We start from the raw sequence: 14,043 nt of genomic DNA on the forward strand, positions 1-14,043 counted from the left end.
TTGTCCGTCTTGATGAGAACAATACACATACCAAGTTTTGTTGCTGTTGATAAAACTAACCCCCCCACTTATGACTAAAGGTGGCGCTACTGAGCCCCTCACCATGCCCGTTTCTGAAACTTTGCACATGTCTACGGGCTAATAAATGTGATGTGTCTGTCGAGTTTCATCCAATTTCAAGTATGTTAAGAGTCTCAAAAGCATCAAAAAAGAATATTAAAGTTTGAAGCGTTACCATGGCAACAGTATTAAAGATATCAAAAATCCTTTCACAGGTCTACATCTGCCGTGTGTTTACATTATACACATAAAGTTTGAAGCAAATCGGGTAAAAATAAGAGGGTGATTTCAAAGCATTTTGAAAGGGACACACTTCCTGCTGCCAGTTGGTGGCGCTATAACTTTGACTCACAATAGTCACATCCATGTGATCGGCCTCTTACAACGAACACACTGCTGAAGTTTAATCAAGATCAGTTAATGTATGCAGAAGTTATAATACACTTCCTGTGTCCCTTATTCGCCATCAATTCGTGTCCTCGCCACGGCCAAACCGTTCAAGATATCAAAAATCCGTCCGCAATTTAGCATCTTCAATGTCTTGTCTTCATGCACACCGAGTTTGGAGGCGATTGGATGAATTCTCTAGAAGGAGTACATTAAATTCCACAGCATGCGTTTCCAAACAACCCATAATAGCCGACTTCCTGTTGGGCTGGCGTAAAAAGTAAAAGTACGAAAGTTGTTCGGCCCGATGAGATCTATATATGTACCGAGTTTCATATTATTACATGCAAGCGTGTCTGATTTATGGACCAAGTTTTCGGACCCCGTTCAAGGGGGCGCTGTTGAGCCCCCCTGCCACGCCCGGGTACCAGCTTCAGCCCGGCCCTGATGGCCGCGGGTTCTGACCCGTGTGCAAAGTTTCAAGAGTTTTAGAGCACGTTAAGGGTCTCAAAAGTGCCCGAAAGGTTGACAGAAAAATAAGAATAAGAATAAATATAGCTGCGAGCAGCGATTGCGGGCCCAAGCCGGTGGCACCGCCACCCTGGTGCCTTTAGTTACACTAAAGGCACCGGGGTGGCGGTGTCACCGGCTTGGGCCCTCCATCGCTGCTCGCAGCTATATTTATTTATATATATATATATATATATATATATATATATATATATATATATATATATATATAAATGTAACAAAAAATAATAATATATACATTATATATATGTAACAAAAAAAATAAAAAAAAAAAAAATATATATATATATATATATATATATATATATGGTGTGCGTCCACGGCGAGGAACGGGCAGAGAAGAGCAAACGTTTTTTAGTTAATTCCTACTTCCATAGGAATTCATTGAAAACGCTCGCTCTGCACCATTATCCATTACAGTGCGGACGAACATATTTTACTTTTGTTTTTAAGTTAGCAATTCAAAAGTCCCCAGCGGTGTCACACGTTGATTAACCGGTGGTAAAATATTCCTCACCGTCACATACGGGTACCTAGTATATTTGATATTTTACATAGATACAATAGGCCTACCTGACTTTGATCACAAGAGGGCAGTATAGCACTATGAATGACATATATATATATATATTTTTTTTTTTTTTGGACTAAAAAAACATTCTGGATGTTTTTAAACTTAAACAATTATTAAATTGAAAAAACAGAATAAAATGGGTTTAGATCTGATATTTGTATAATTATATATAGAAATAAATGGAGTATAATTACATTTTTAGAAGATAGGTTTTAGGCGTTTCCTTTTTTGACATTACTTTAATCCCTTGCCATAGCAAAACCGTTTGAGATATTTATTATCGGTTTACAATTTAGCTTCTTTAAAGTATTTTCATCATTTTGAAAAAGTTTCGTGGGAATTAAATAAACCACTTAAGAGGAGTGGGTAAAAAATCAGAGGCTGATTTTGCCAAAAGTCCACATTCAGACCAAAATATCTGACTTCCTGTTGATCCAAGCTAATGACTGTTTTTTTTTTTTTTTAATGGTAGTATTATTTTATACAAAAATTTATAATTCTGATGAGAATAAAGTTAGTGTTGATTAAAATTTTAAGGAAAACATATATATTGATCTAATATATATAGCACATTAATTTTAAATTCATTCAGCTTGAATCACCAAACATACAATATTAATTTTATTTAAAGCAAACAATACATTTAAAAGATATGTTCTATGCATATTTTGTCATTTAAAAAATATCCATAAAGTGCTATGCAAAAAGACAAGACCTTAGATATTTCTTTATCCTTTTAATGCAGGACTAATTTTAAACAAACTAAGTGCACGGCTGCATGGTCATTCATGACGGTGCGCGTCCACGGCGAGGAGCGAGCAGAACAAAGCGAACGTTTTTTAGTTCATTACTTCCATAGCAAATAATGGAAAACCCTCGCCCTGCTCCGAAGCATTATCAATGTCGGTGCGGACGGGAGTATTTTACTTTCATATTAGCGATTTAAAAGCCCTCGCCGGTGTCACACATCGATTAACCGGTGGGAAAATATCCTCAGTCACATACCTAATATATATTTATATATACATATCATTTTTATATATAAATATTTTATATACAAAAAAGCAAGGCCTTAGAGAATTATTTATCATTTAATGCAGAACAAATGAATGAAATAGTTAAGCTCTTTTCACTGTAACAGACAGACAGCCACACACACACAAACACAGAGAGAGTGAGAGCCCCTCCTCCTCCTCGCCACACACACACAGACACCCCCCTCCCCTCCCCACACAGACACACACACACACACAGAATGGCAGAGGGCACTCTCTCTGTCAGAGAAAATCCACATTCAAACCAAAATATCTGACTTTCTGTTGATCCGAGCTAATAACTGTAAATTAGAAAGTTGTCCGGCTCGACGAGAACAATATATGTGGCGAGTTTTATAACTGTAAGTAAAACGGACTAAGTTATAACACACATTTTGTTTCTCTTTTCTCGCCATAAATTCATTTCCTCGCCACGGCCAAACCGTTCGAGATATCAAAAATCCGCTGGCAATTTATCATCCTCAATGTCTTGACTTCATGCTGACCGAGTTTGGTGGCAATCCGATCAATTCCCAAGGAGAAGTATATCGAAATCCAGGGGCATGCGTTTCCAAACAACCCATAATAGCCGACTACCTGTTGGGCTGGCGTAAAACTTAGAGCACGAAAGTTGTTCAAGCCGATGAGATCTATATGTGTACCGAGTTTCATATTATTACATGCAAGCGTGTTTGATTTATGGACAAGTGTTCGAATCCCATTCCAGGGGGCGCTGTCGAGCCCCCCTGCCACGCCCGGGTACCAGCTTCAGCCCGGCCCTTATGGCTGCGGGTTCTGACCTGTGTGCAAAGTTTCAAGAGTTTCCGAGCATGTTAAGGGCCCCAAAAGCCCCTGAAACCATGAAAACCAATAATTAAAAGTATTCTCACTCAAAGAAAAATCTCTCCCCCCCCTCTCCCTCTCCCTCTCACAGAGAGAGAGAAAATTCTTCGAAACATCCACATTCAAACCAAAATATCTGACTTCCTGTTGGTCGGAGGTAATGAATGTAAATTAGAAAGTTGTCCGGCTCGACGAGAACAATATACGTACTGAGTTTTATCATTGTAGATAAAAGTATAGACCTAACTCCCCCTCTTTTGTCAAAAGGTGGCGCTACTGAGCCCCTGCACCACGCCCGTTTCTGAAACTTTGCACATGTCTACTGGCTAATAAATGTCATGTGTCTGTCGAGTTTCATGCAATTTCAAGTATGTTAAGAGTCTCAAAAGCATCAAAAAAGAATATTAAAGTTTGATGCGTTGCCACGGCAACAGTATCTAAGATATCAATAATCCTTTCACAGGTCTACATCTGTCGTGTGTCTACATTATACACATAAAGTTTGAAGCAAATCGGTTAAAAATAAGAGGGTGATTTCAAAGCATTTTGAAAGTGACACACGTCCTGCTGCCAGTTGGTGGCGCTATAACTTTGACTCACAATAGTCACATCCATGTGATCGGCCTCTTACAACGAACACACTGTGGAAGTTTCATCAAGATCAGTTAATGTATTCTGAAGTTATAATACACTTCCTGTGACCCTTTATTCGCCATAAATTCGTTTCCTCGCCACAGCCAAACCGTTCGAGATATCAAAAATCCCCTGGCAATTTTTCATCCTCAATGTCTTGACTTCATGCACACCGAGTTTGGAGGCAATTGGATCAATTCTCTAGGAGGAGTAGATCACATTCCACAGCATGCGTTTCCAAACAACCCATAATAGCCGACTTCCTGTTGGGCTGGCGTAAAAAGTAAAAGTAGGAAAGTTGTTCGGCCCGATGAGATCTATATATGTACCGAATTTCATATTATTACATGCAAGCGTGTCTGATTTATGGACCAAGTTTTCGGACCCCGTTCAAGGGGGCGCTGTTGAGCCCCCCTGCCACGCCCGGGTACCAGCTTCAGCCCGGCCCTGATGGCCGCGGGTTCTGACCCGTGTGCAAAGTTTCAAGAGTTTTCGAGCACGTTAAGGGTCTCAAAAGTGCCCGAAAGGTTGACAGAAAAATAAGAATAATAATAAATATATATATATAAATATAGCTGCGAGCAGCGATTGCGGGCCCAAGCCGGTGGCACCGCCACCCTGGTGCCTTTAGTTACACTAAAGGCACCGGGGTGGCGGTTTCACCGGCTTGGGCCCTCCATCGCTGCTCGCAGCTATATTTATATATATATATATATATATATATATATATATATATATATATATATATATATATATATATAACAACAAAAACAAAATATATATATATATATATTTTTTTTTTTAAGTGTGTTTATATATATATATATTATTATTTTTTTGTTATATATATATATATATATTACATTTTTTGGATGCTAAACATTTGTTTATTATAGGCTTTGTACTTCACTCACGTTCCACTATTGAAGGGAAAAATTATCCTCTTCACATGCGCAAATATGTGCTTGGAAACATCACAGTTTAGCGGTGATTACTGTGTTTAAATAGTCAGTACAATTCATACTATTCAGAGCAGTGTAATTTTTATATGTTAGGTTGACTATTTTATTATTATATTTTATAAAGGCTATAATGAACAGACTGCGATATCAAGATTGCAATGCGCTCGCTCTGCACCATTATCAATGTCCGTGCGGACGAACATATTTTACTTTCGTTTTTAAGTTACCGATTCAAAAGCCCCCAGCGATGTCACACATCGATTAACCAGTGGGAAAATTTTCCCACAGTCACATCCCTAATATATTTATATATAAATACAATAGGCCAACCTGAAAGAGAATTTTACTTGCCCGACCAGAGTAGCCTGATTAGAACGTCAATGACAAAAAAATAACTTGGGAATCACTAAAACGAGAGATTATTCTAATTTTATTACATTCATTTTAAGTTGCAATCAACAGTTGTTAATAAATGGATTACCAGTAATCAGTTGATCAATGGTAACAAGGTTGCGCTGCTGAGGCTCATGCAGCTTCTCCAGGAGAAATGTAAACAAATGAGATCAGCACACAAAAAACAAACTCAGTTAACAACTTACTGACTATAAAAATGATAAATATGGAGTTTTGATATATTTTATAACAGTTAAGCAACCTCACTTGACGAGAAGGCTGTTTCCTGAATACAATCACGATTGAAACTGTGACATTGATTTCATACAACAGGTTAAAAAACAGTTACAATCAAGTCACTTACATTTTAGATGCAATATTGACTGTTTTTGTTCTGTTTCAGCAGCGAAAATAGTTAAACAAAAAGATCACAGCAGAATCATCACGCGCATCTCTCAGCAATGTGTTTTCTCATTTCTGAATGATTCAGCATTTTGAACGAATCGGTTGACTCAAAGATTGAATGATCAATCCATAAACATATGTCTTAATCATGAATGACTCAGTCATTCAAACGAATCGTTTGAACGAATGAATCAATGACTCACTCATTAAGACGGTCGCCTGGCGACACTTAATGGCGGTTTAGTGTTATGTTTAAAAGTATCATTCTTTCCAACGTGTGTGTGATTTGTGTGTGCAACATGATCAATGTCCGTGCGGACGTCCGTATTTTTCTTTCACTTTTATATTAGCAATTTAAAAGCACCCGCTCGTGTCACACGTCGATTAACCGGTGGGAAAATATCCTCAGACACATACCTAATAAATGTATATTTAAATACAATATTGGCCTACCTAGTAAAAAGTTGTATATACTATTTTGATGTCCTTTTGGACACAAGAGGGCAGAATAGCCCTATGCATGACTTTTTTTTTTTTTTTTACTTTACTGTTTTTAATTTTAGAATAAAATTAGAATAAAATTCTTTTTAAAAACAGAAAAAAATGGGTTTAGTTGTAATATTTGTATACTTTTATATAGAAATAAATGGTATATAATTACATTTTTAGAAGATTTGAGGCTTTTTAGTGTTTCCTTTTTGGACATTAATCCCTCGCCATAGCAAAACCGTTTGAGATATTTATTATCCGTTCACAATTTAGCATATTTAATGTATTTTCATCATGTTGAAAAATTTTGGTGGGAATAAAATAAATAGTTTAAGAGGAGTGGCTAAAAATTCAGAGGCTGATTTAGCAAAAAAATCCACATTCAGACCAAAATATCTGACTTCCTGATGGCCGGAGCTAATGAATGTAAATTAGAAAGTTGTCCGGCTTGATGAGTACAATATACAAACTATTTTTTTTTTACTGTAGTTAAAACTAACCCCCCCACTTTTGTCAAAAGCATGTTGAAAGTGACACACTTCCTGCTGCCAGTTGGTGGCGCTATAACTTTGACTCACAATAGTTACATCCATCTGATCGGCCTCTTACCACGAACACACTGCTGAAGTTTCATCAAGATCAGTTAATGTATGCAGAAGTTATTCCACTTCGTGTTTCTCTTTTCTCGCCATAAATTCGTTTCCTCGCCACGGCCAAACCGTTCGAGATATCAAAAATCCGTCCGCAATTTAGAATCCTCAATGTCTTGACTTCATGCACACCGAGTTTGGTGGGGATTGGATGAATTCTCTAGGAGGAGTACTTCGCATTCCACAGCAAGCGTTTTCCAAACAACCCATAATAGCCGACTTCCTGTTGGGCTGGCGTAAAACTTAGAGCACGAAAGTTGTTCGGCCCGATGATATCTATATGTGTACTGAGTTTCAAATTAATTCATGCAAGCGTGTTTGATCTATGGACCAAGTTTTGGGACCCCGTTCAAGGGGGCGCTGTTGAGCCCCCCTGCCACGCCCGGGTACCAGCTTCAACCCGTCCCTGATGGCAGGGGGTTCCGACTTGTATGTAAAGTTTCAAGAGTTTTTGAGCACGTTAAGGACCCCAAAAGCCCCTGAAACCTTGATTAACAATATAAAAGCAATAGTCAAATCCCCCCTCCCCTCACACACACAGAGACACAGAGAGAGGGAGAGAAAATTCTTCAGAAAATCCACATTCAAACCAAAATATCTCTCTTCCTGTTGGTCGGAGATCGTTAATGTAAATTAGAAAGTTGTCCGTCTTGATGAGAACAATACACATACCAAGTTTTGTTGTTGTTGATAAAACTAACCCCCCCACTTATGACTAAAGGTGGCGCTACTGAGCCCCTCACCACGCCCGTTTCTGAAACTTTGCACATGTCTACGGGCTAATAAATGTGATGTGTCTGTCGAGTTTCATCCAATTTCAAGTATGTTAAGAGTCTCAAAAGCATCAAAAAAGAATATTAAAGTTTGAAGCGTTGCCATGGCAACAGTATTAAAGATATCAAAAATCCTTTCACAGGTCTACATCTGCCGTGTGTTTACATTATACACATAAACTTTGAAGCAAATCGGGTAAAAATAAGAGGGTGATTTCAAAGCATTTTGAAAGGGACACACTTCCTGCTGCCAGTTGGTGGCGCTATAACTTTGACTCACAATAGTCACATCCATGTGATCGGCCTCTTACAACGAACACACTGCTGAAGTTTAATCAAGATCAGTTAATGTATGCAGAAGTTATAACACACTTCCTGTTTCCATTATTCGCCATCAATTCGTGTCCTCGCCACGGCCAAACCGTTCGAGATATCAAAAATCTGTCCGCAATTTAGCATCCTCAATGTCTTGACTTCATGCTGACTGAGTTTGGAGGCGAATGGATGAATTCCCTAGGAGGAGTACATTAAATTCCACAGCATGCGTTTCCAAACAACCCATAATAGCCGACTTCCTGTTGGGCTGGCGTAAAAAGTAAAAGTACGAAAGTTGTTCGGCCCGATGAGATCTATATGTGTACCGAGTTTCATATTATTACATGCAAGCGTGTCTGATTTATGGACCAAGTTTTCGGACCCCGTTCAAGGGGGCGCTGTCGAGCCCCCCTGCCACGCCCGGGTACCAGCTTCAGCCCGGCCCTGATGGCCGCGGGTTCTGACCCGTGTGCAAAGTTTCAAGAGTTTTCGAGCACGTTAAGGGTCTCAAAAGTGCCCGAAAGGTTGACAGAAAAATAAGAATAAGAAGAATAATAATAAAATATAGCTGCGAGCAGCGATTGCGGGCCCAAGCCGGTGGCACCGCCACCCTGGTGCCTTTAGTTACACTAAAGGCACCGGGGTGGCGGTTTCACCGGCTTGGGCCCTCCATCGCTGCTCGCAGCTATATTTATATATATATATATATATATATATATATATATATATATATATATATATATATATATATATAACAACAAAAACAAAAACAAAATATATATATATATATATATATTTATTTTTATTTATTTTTTTGTTATATATATATATATATATATATATTACATTTTTTGGATGCTAAACATTTGTTTATTATAGGCTTTGTACTTCACTCACGTTCCACTATTGAAGGGAAAAATTATCCTCTTCACATGCGCAAATATGTGCTTGGAAACATCACAGTTTAGCGGTGATTACTGTGTTTAAATGGTCAGTACCATTCATACTATTCAGAGCAGTGTAATTTTTATATGTTAGGTTGACTATTTTATTATTATATTTTATAATGGCTATAATGAACAGACTGCGATATCAAGATTGCAATGCGCTCGCTCTGCACCATTATCAATGTCCGTGCGGACGAACATATTTTACTTTCGTTTTTAAGTTACCGATTCAAAAGCCCCCAGCGATGTCACACATCGATTAACCGGTGGGAAAATTTTCCCACAGTCACATCCCTAATATATTTATATATAAATACAATAGGCCAACCTGAAAGAGAATTTTACTTGCCCGACCAGAGTAGCCTGATTAGAACGTCAATGACAAAAAAATAACTTGGGAAACACTAAAACGAGAGATTATTCTAATTTTATTACATTCATTTTAAGTTGCAATCAACAGTTGTTAATAAATGGATTACCAGTAATCAGTTGATCAATGGTAACAAGGTTGCGCTGCTGAGGCTCATGCAGCTTCTCCAGGAGAAATGTAAACAAATGAGATCAGCACACAAAAAACAAACTCAGTTAACAACTTACTGACTATAAAAAATATAAATATGGAGTTTTGATATATTTTATAACAGTTAAGCAACCTCACTTGACGAGAAGGCTGTTTCCTGAATACAATCACGATTGAAACTGTGACATTGATTTCATACAACAGGTTAAAAAACAGTTATAATCAAGTCACTTACATTTTAGATGCAATATTGACTGTTTTTGTTCTGTTTCAGCAGCGAAAATAGTTAAACAAAAAGATCACAGCAGAATCATCACGCGCATCTCTCAGCAATGTGTTTTCTCATTACTGAATGATTCAGCATTTTGAACGAATCGGTTGACTCAAAGATTGAATGATCAATCCATAAACATATGTCTTAATCATGAATGACTCAGTCTTTCAAACGAATCGTTTGAACGAATGAATCAATGACTCACTCATTAAGACGGTCGCCTGGCGACACTTAATGGCGGTTTAGTGTTATGTTTAAAAGTATCATTCTTTCCAACATGTGTGTGATTTGTGTGTGCAACATTATCAATGTCCGTGCGGACGTCCGTATTTTTCTTTCACATTTATATTAGCAATTTAAAAGCACCCGCTCGTGTCACACGCCGATTAACCGGTGGGAAAATATCCTCAGACACATACCTAATAAATGTATATTTAAATACAATATTGGCCTACCTAGTAAAAAGTTGTATATACTATTTTGATGTCCTTTTGGACACAAGAGGGCAGAATAGCCCTATGCATGACTTTTTTTTTTTTTTTTACTTTACTGTTTTTAATTTTAGAATAAAATTAGAATAATTTTTTTTTTTTTTAACAGAAAAAAATGGGTTTAGTTGTAATATTTGTATACTTTTATATAGAAATAAATGGTATATAATTACATTTTTAGAAGATTTGAGGCTTTTTAGTGTTTCCTTTTTGGACATTACTTTAATCCCTCGCCATAGCAAAACCGTTTGAGATATTTATTATCCGTTCACAATTTAGCATATTTAATGTATTTTCATCATGTTGAAAAAGTTTGGTGGGAATAAAATAAATAGTTTAAGAGGAGTGGCTAAACATTCAGAGGCTGATTTAGCAAAAAAATCCACATTCAGACCAAAATATCTGACTTCCTGATGGCCGGAGCTAATGAATGTAAATTAGAAAGTTGTCCGGCTAGATGAGTACAATATGCAAACTATTTTTTTTTTACTGTAGTTAAAACTAACCCGCCCACTTTTGTCAAAAGCATGTTGAAAGTGACACACTTCCTGCTGCCACTTGGTGGCGCTATAACTTTGACTCACAATAGTTACATCCATCTGATCGGCCTCTTACCACGAACACACTGCTGAAGTTTCATCAAGATCAGTTAATGTATGCAGAAGTTATTCCACTTCGTGTTTCTCTTTTCTCGCCATAAATTCGTTTCCTCGCCACGGCCAAACCGTTCGAGATATCAAAAATCCGTCCGCAATTTAGAATCCTCAATGTCTTGACTTAATGCACACCGAGTTTGGTGGGGATTGGATGAATTCTCTAGGAGGAGTACTTCGCATTCCACAGCAAGCGTTTTCCAAACAACCCATAATAGCCGACTTCCTGTTGGGCTGGCGTAAAACTTAGAGCACGAAAGTTGTTCGGCCCGATGAGATCTATATGTGTACCGAGTTTCATATCATTACATGCAAGTGTGTTTGATTTATGGACAAGTGTTCGGATCCCGTTCCAGGGGGCGCTGTTGAGCCCCCCTGCCACGCCCGGGTACCAGCTTCAGCCCGGCCCTGATGGCCGCACGTTCTGACCTGTGTGCAAAGTTTCAAGAGTTTTCGAGCACGTTTAAGGCCCCAAAAGCCCCTGAAACCTTGAAAAACAGGAATTTTAAACAAATCTCACTCAGAAGACAAATCCCCCCACCCCTCACACACACAGAGACGCAGAGGCAGAGAGAGAGAGGGAGAGAATTCTCCAAAAAATCACATTTAAACCAAAATATCTCACTTCCTGTTGGTCACAGCTTATTACTATAAATTAGAAAGTTGTCCGGCTTGATGAGAACAATATACATAACGATTTTTGTGACTCTACTTAAAACTAAGCCCCCACTTATGACTAAAGGTGGCGCTACTGAGCCCCTCACCACGCCCGTTTCTGAAACTTTGCACATGTCTACGGGCTAATAAATGTGATGTGTCTGTCGAGTTTCATCCAATTTCAAGTATGTTAAGAGTCTCAAAAGCATCAAAAAAGAATATTAAAGTTTGAAGCGTTGCCATGGCAACAGTATTAAAGATATCAAAAATCCTTTCTCAGGTCTACATCTGCCGTGTGTTTACATTATACACATAAAGTTTGAAGCAAATCGGGTAAAAATAAGAGGGTGATTTCAAAGCATTTTGAAAGGGACACACTTACTACTGCCAGTTGGTGGCGCTATAACTTTGACTCACAATAGTCACATCCATGTGATCGGCCTCTTACAACGAACACACTGCTGAAGTTTAATCAAGATCAGTTAATGTATGCAGAACTTATAACACACTTCCTGTTTCCATTATTCGCCATAAATTTGCTTCCTCGCCACAGCCAAACCGTTTGAGATATCAAAAATCCGTCCGCAATTTAGCATCCTCAATGTCTTGACTTCATGCTGACCGAGTTTGGAGGCGAATGGATGAATTCCCTAGGAGGAGTACATTAAATTCCACAGCATGCGTTTCCAAACAACCCATAATAGCCGACTTCCTGTTGGGCTGGCGTAAAAAGTAAAAGTACGAAAGTTGTTCGGCCCGATGAGATCTATATGTGTACCGAGTTTCATATTATTACATGCAAGCGTGTCTGATGTATGGACCAAGTTTGCGGACCCCGTTCAAGGGGGCGCTGTCGAGCCCCCCTGCCACGCCCGGGTACCAGCTTCAGCCCGGCCCTGATGGCCGCGGGTTCTGACCCGTGTGCAAAGTTTCAAGAGTTTTCGAGCACGTTAAGGGTCTCAAAAGTGCCCGAAAGGTTGACAGAAAAATAAGAATAAGAAGAATAATAATAAATAATTCTACCGAAAACAATAGGGCCTTCGCCCTTTCAGGGCTTGGGCCCTAATAATCCTACCGAAAACAATAGGGCCTTCGCCCTTTCAGGGCTTGGGCCCTAATAAATAATCCTACCGAAAACAATAGGGCCTTCGCCCTTTCAGGGCTTGGGCCCTAATAAACCTGAGTTATTTCACATCGGCTTTTCAAGATATTTTGTACAAATGGTACCAGATTTTATAGAAATTTACAACTGAAGAAATAAAAGTATTTAGGTAGAATTTCAAAAACTCTTCTCAATTTGTACTAAAGTGTAGTGTAGTGTAGATTGAGACTTTACCTTCCTGATAATTGTGCGCTCCGTCGGGCAGTGCCAGGAAAGGCAGGTACTTCCATTCCTCTGGGAGTGTGTTACTGTCATGACCCGCACTGGGAATAATGGGAGGATATGAGAATTCTACCTGAAATAAAAATAAAAAGACAACAGTAGACTGATTTTAGGTTAATGATGAAAAGGGGCTATCTGAAAACTATAAAAATCTAGCATATTTTTAGCACAGCTCAAATATTTGAACAGCTTTGTACTCATCAATTTTAATAAAACGAATGTATTTTTTACCAAGTTAACCTGTCATGGCATGTGGTGTGAGCTTAATATGCACTGCAAATAATATAATACCTTTGCATGTATAACATTTTAATTAGTTTTACAATGAAGAGTTTTGAAAATTAACTTTAATTTATTATTTTTTTTCTGTTGTTTTTCAGAGCAGTAAAATGTAAAATGTGTAAAATTTACAGATCCTTTTTTTTATTTTATTTTTTTAACTTAAAATACTTAAAACAATTAAGAAATAACTGATGACAAGCTAAGTTATTGGTAATATAATAAGATAATGTACCCTGAACCGTGGAGGTTTTGTAAACTTGTTTTGTTAAAGGTACAATATGTAAGAATTTTGCATTAAAATATCCCAAAATCTCAAGGCCAGTGTTATATATTTTGTTAAGTTGATTACTTACAATATCCCAAATGTTTCCAACTATTTTTAAATCGTGAGAAAATTGCGATTTTAACCAAGGAAACGGGGCGTTAGAGCAGGGGGGAGCTGGGAGTCGCCAGTCAATTGCGTCATATCCGCGTTACCCTCGGTTTCCGCTCATACTGCGTGGAGTCCTGGACAAATGCGGAAGTTGTAGTTGTAGCGTCTATCAAGCTACAAACGTTAGCTTGTTTCTTGCAGTCGTTATGGGACACAATTATTCTTTACCGATTGCAGCTGGTTCTGTCGACAAAGCATGCTTAATTTTATATTTTCCAAATGTAGCATTCGGTAATAGTTATGTTTATGTAAGGAAAGTATTATTGCTTTAGATTTGTGTTTAGTTTATTGACATTGTTTATCACGTCTGGTGTTTATGGCCATGTAAATAAACATAGCATGTGTTATACATA

At 38.1% G+C, this 14,043-nt stretch overlaps 1 protein-coding gene across 1 annotated transcript in view; it reads right to left on the reverse strand.

Annotated features, from left to right (window-relative positions):
- avl9 (AVL9 homolog (S. cerevisiase)) overlaps positions 1-14,043 on the reverse strand; it is a 71,559-nt gene that overhangs the window by 39,505 nt on the left and 18,011 nt on the right. Inside the window, exon 2 of the mRNA XM_082152752.1 lies at positions 12,928-13,048. Within this exon, the coding sequence (XP_082008878.1) occupies positions 12,928-13,048 (121 nt within the window). The remainder of the gene's footprint in view (positions 1-12,927; positions 13,049-14,043) is intronic.

The sequence above is a fragment of the Leuciscus leuciscus genome (genome assembly GCF_965113295.1).
Source record: "Leuciscus leuciscus genome assembly, chromosome: 21".
In the NCBI taxonomy this organism is placed as follows: domain Eukaryota; kingdom Metazoa; phylum Chordata; class Actinopteri; order Cypriniformes; family Leuciscidae; genus Leuciscus; species Leuciscus leuciscus.